General features: G+C 40.2%; 1 protein-coding gene across 1 annotated transcript; it reads right to left on the reverse strand.

The window, feature by feature from the left end:
* Positions 1-948: 948 nt before the first annotated feature.
* On the reverse strand, positions 949-1,944 carry LOC145099738 (uncharacterized). The gene has a single exon (XM_079037255.1). The coding sequence runs from the start codon at positions 1,942-1,944 to the stop codon at positions 949-951; it is 996 nt and encodes a 331-aa protein (XP_078893381.1).
* Between the last annotated feature and the right edge of the window lie 501 nt (positions 1,945-2,445).

Below are 2,445 nucleotides of genomic sequence, written 5' to 3' on the forward strand. Positions count from 1 at the left end.
ATATATTAACACCCCCCTCAAACTCAAGATGGTTCATGAGGGACCAAATTGAGTTTGGAAAGTAGAATAGAGAAGCGTCTTGGATGATGAGCTTTAGTGAAGATATCAGCAGGTTGGTCGGTAGATGAGATTGGAGATAGAGTAATGGTATTGCGAATGACATGTTGTCGAACAAAATGGCAATCGATCTCAATGTGTTTGGTGCGCTCATGGAACACGTCATTGTAAGCAATCTGAATGGCACTTGTATTATCACACCATATGATGGTCGGTGAAGAAAGAGAAAGACCCATATCTGATAGAAGCCAACGCAACTATACAAGCTCTTGGGTGGTGTCAGCAAGAGCCCGATATTCAGCTTCGGTGCTAGATCTGGCGACTAATGATTGTTTCTTACTACGCCATGAAATTAGCGAATCACCAAGGAAGAAACAAAATCCGGTGGTAGATCGACGATCTGTGATATCCCCATCCCAATCTGCATCCGAGAAGGCACGAAGCTCTAAAGATGAGGTGGATGAGAAGTAGAGACCATGGAATATGGTACCTTTAATATACCGTAAGATACGCAACACTGCAGTATAATGAGTTGTTCGAGGAGAAGCCATGAATTGACTAACAATATGAACAGCAAACGCAAGATCGGGACGCGTAACGGTTAGGTAGACAAGTGAACCGACGAGCTAACGGTAAAGGGTAGGATCAGAGAGGAGAGAACCATCACCCGATGATAGATGAAAGTTAGGGTCTAAGGGTGTATTAGCAACCTTACAATCGGTAATACCGGCACGTGAAATAAGATATGATGCATATTTTGCTTGAGATAAATAAATGCCAGTGTCATGAGGAAGCACTTCAAGACCAAGAAAATAGTGAAGTAAACCCAGATCCTTCATCTCAAAATAAGAACTAAGTGACTGTTTTAGATTAAGAATACCATGAGCATCGCTACCTGTATATGAGCTCGATTACATCATCAGAGGTAAAAGTGTTGAGGCTCTGAGCTGTTGAGGACCCCAAAGGCACATTGGAAGAATCTGGAGCACAAACTGTTGCAGTGATATTTTTGATGCGATCTGGATTCTTAAAACAGTTAGATGCAAAGTGCCTAGGATGTTTCTTTTGACAAAAAATACAAGAACGGTTTGGACAATCCAATAGTTGATGACCATTATCATGACAATATGAGCACTGAGATGATTTTATGTTGTGTGGAAACTGAGCTTTGTTGGATGTGAAGTTTCGAACGCCTTTGTGGAAAGGTACAGCAAGAACTCCATCAGTGGATAAACTAGTTGATGAAGTAGGAACTCCCAACCTGGTTTCTTCTGAGATAAGTTCAGCTATCGCAGCTTCAAGAGTAGGAAGAGGAGACCTATGTAGGAGAGAAGCTCGAACAGGTTCATAAAGATCTTGTAGCGCCATAAGAAAGATCATGAGATGTTGTTTTTGATGGGTAGTTGAAATCATAGCATCCTCTTGACATTTGAAAGTGGGTCCCGCAAGAGTCAGTTGATCCCATATAACTTGTACTTCAGATAGAAATGCACTGATGGTTTGACCTGGTTGTTGACGTTTGCTAAGAAGCCCAGACAAAAGGTGATACTGATGAGCCATATCAGTGGTGGTATACCTATCTTTAAGAAAATCCCATATTTCTTTACCAGTGACAAAAAGCCCAAATTGTTGATTGATTTCTGTTGTTGAAGTATTATACAGAATGGTGACAATTTCTCCATTCTTACACAACCAATTTTCTTCTCTAATGTCAAAGGCATCTTGATCTTCCCTTTCTTTTTGAACTGGTCTAGGTATAGCACCTGTAACAACCCTCCATAGTTTGCGAGATTGAAGATAGCTTGTCATATGTCGAGCCCATATAACATAATTAGATCCATCTAATGTAATTGAGATTGGGCGAGGTGTGACAAGAGGAGTTGTCATTGTTTAGGAAGGAAATACAAGAAAGGAATGAGAAACTTGTAGAATGTTTTGGAAACCTCGTGAACAGTATAGTGAGTTCAATTTTACCAGAAAATAGGGGAGATAATGGTTGCTCAGATGTTATTACGAGAGATAGCTGCTACAGGGGTGACGATGAGAGATTGAATCGACTATTGTTGTAGTGGTAATGAGACACACCACAAAAGTCGACCAGTCAACCGGAGATGGTGAGAGGAGACAAACTTGGTAGCCACTGGAAGCCCTAGCGATTTGGAGCCCTAAGCTCTGATACCATGAGAACGATCTGAATTAATTTAACCAAAAGTCATTACAGAAGAAAGACCATACAAAGACTAAATACTTGGACAATTATACATAAATGACAAAAAGAGTCCTTCAACTATATTTATAAATATATTAACATGCACAATGGATTTAATAAGAGCTTATCTCAAGCGTCGAAAGATATGGTTATTCAGGAGATCACTTTGGAAATTTCCA

The sequence above is a fragment of the Lactuca serriola genome, chromosome 4 (assembly GCF_051521515.1).
Source record: "Lactuca serriola cultivar US96UC23 chromosome 4, Lser_US96UC23_V15, whole genome shotgun sequence".
In the NCBI taxonomy this organism is placed as follows: domain Eukaryota; kingdom Viridiplantae; phylum Streptophyta; class Magnoliopsida; order Asterales; family Asteraceae; genus Lactuca; species Lactuca serriola.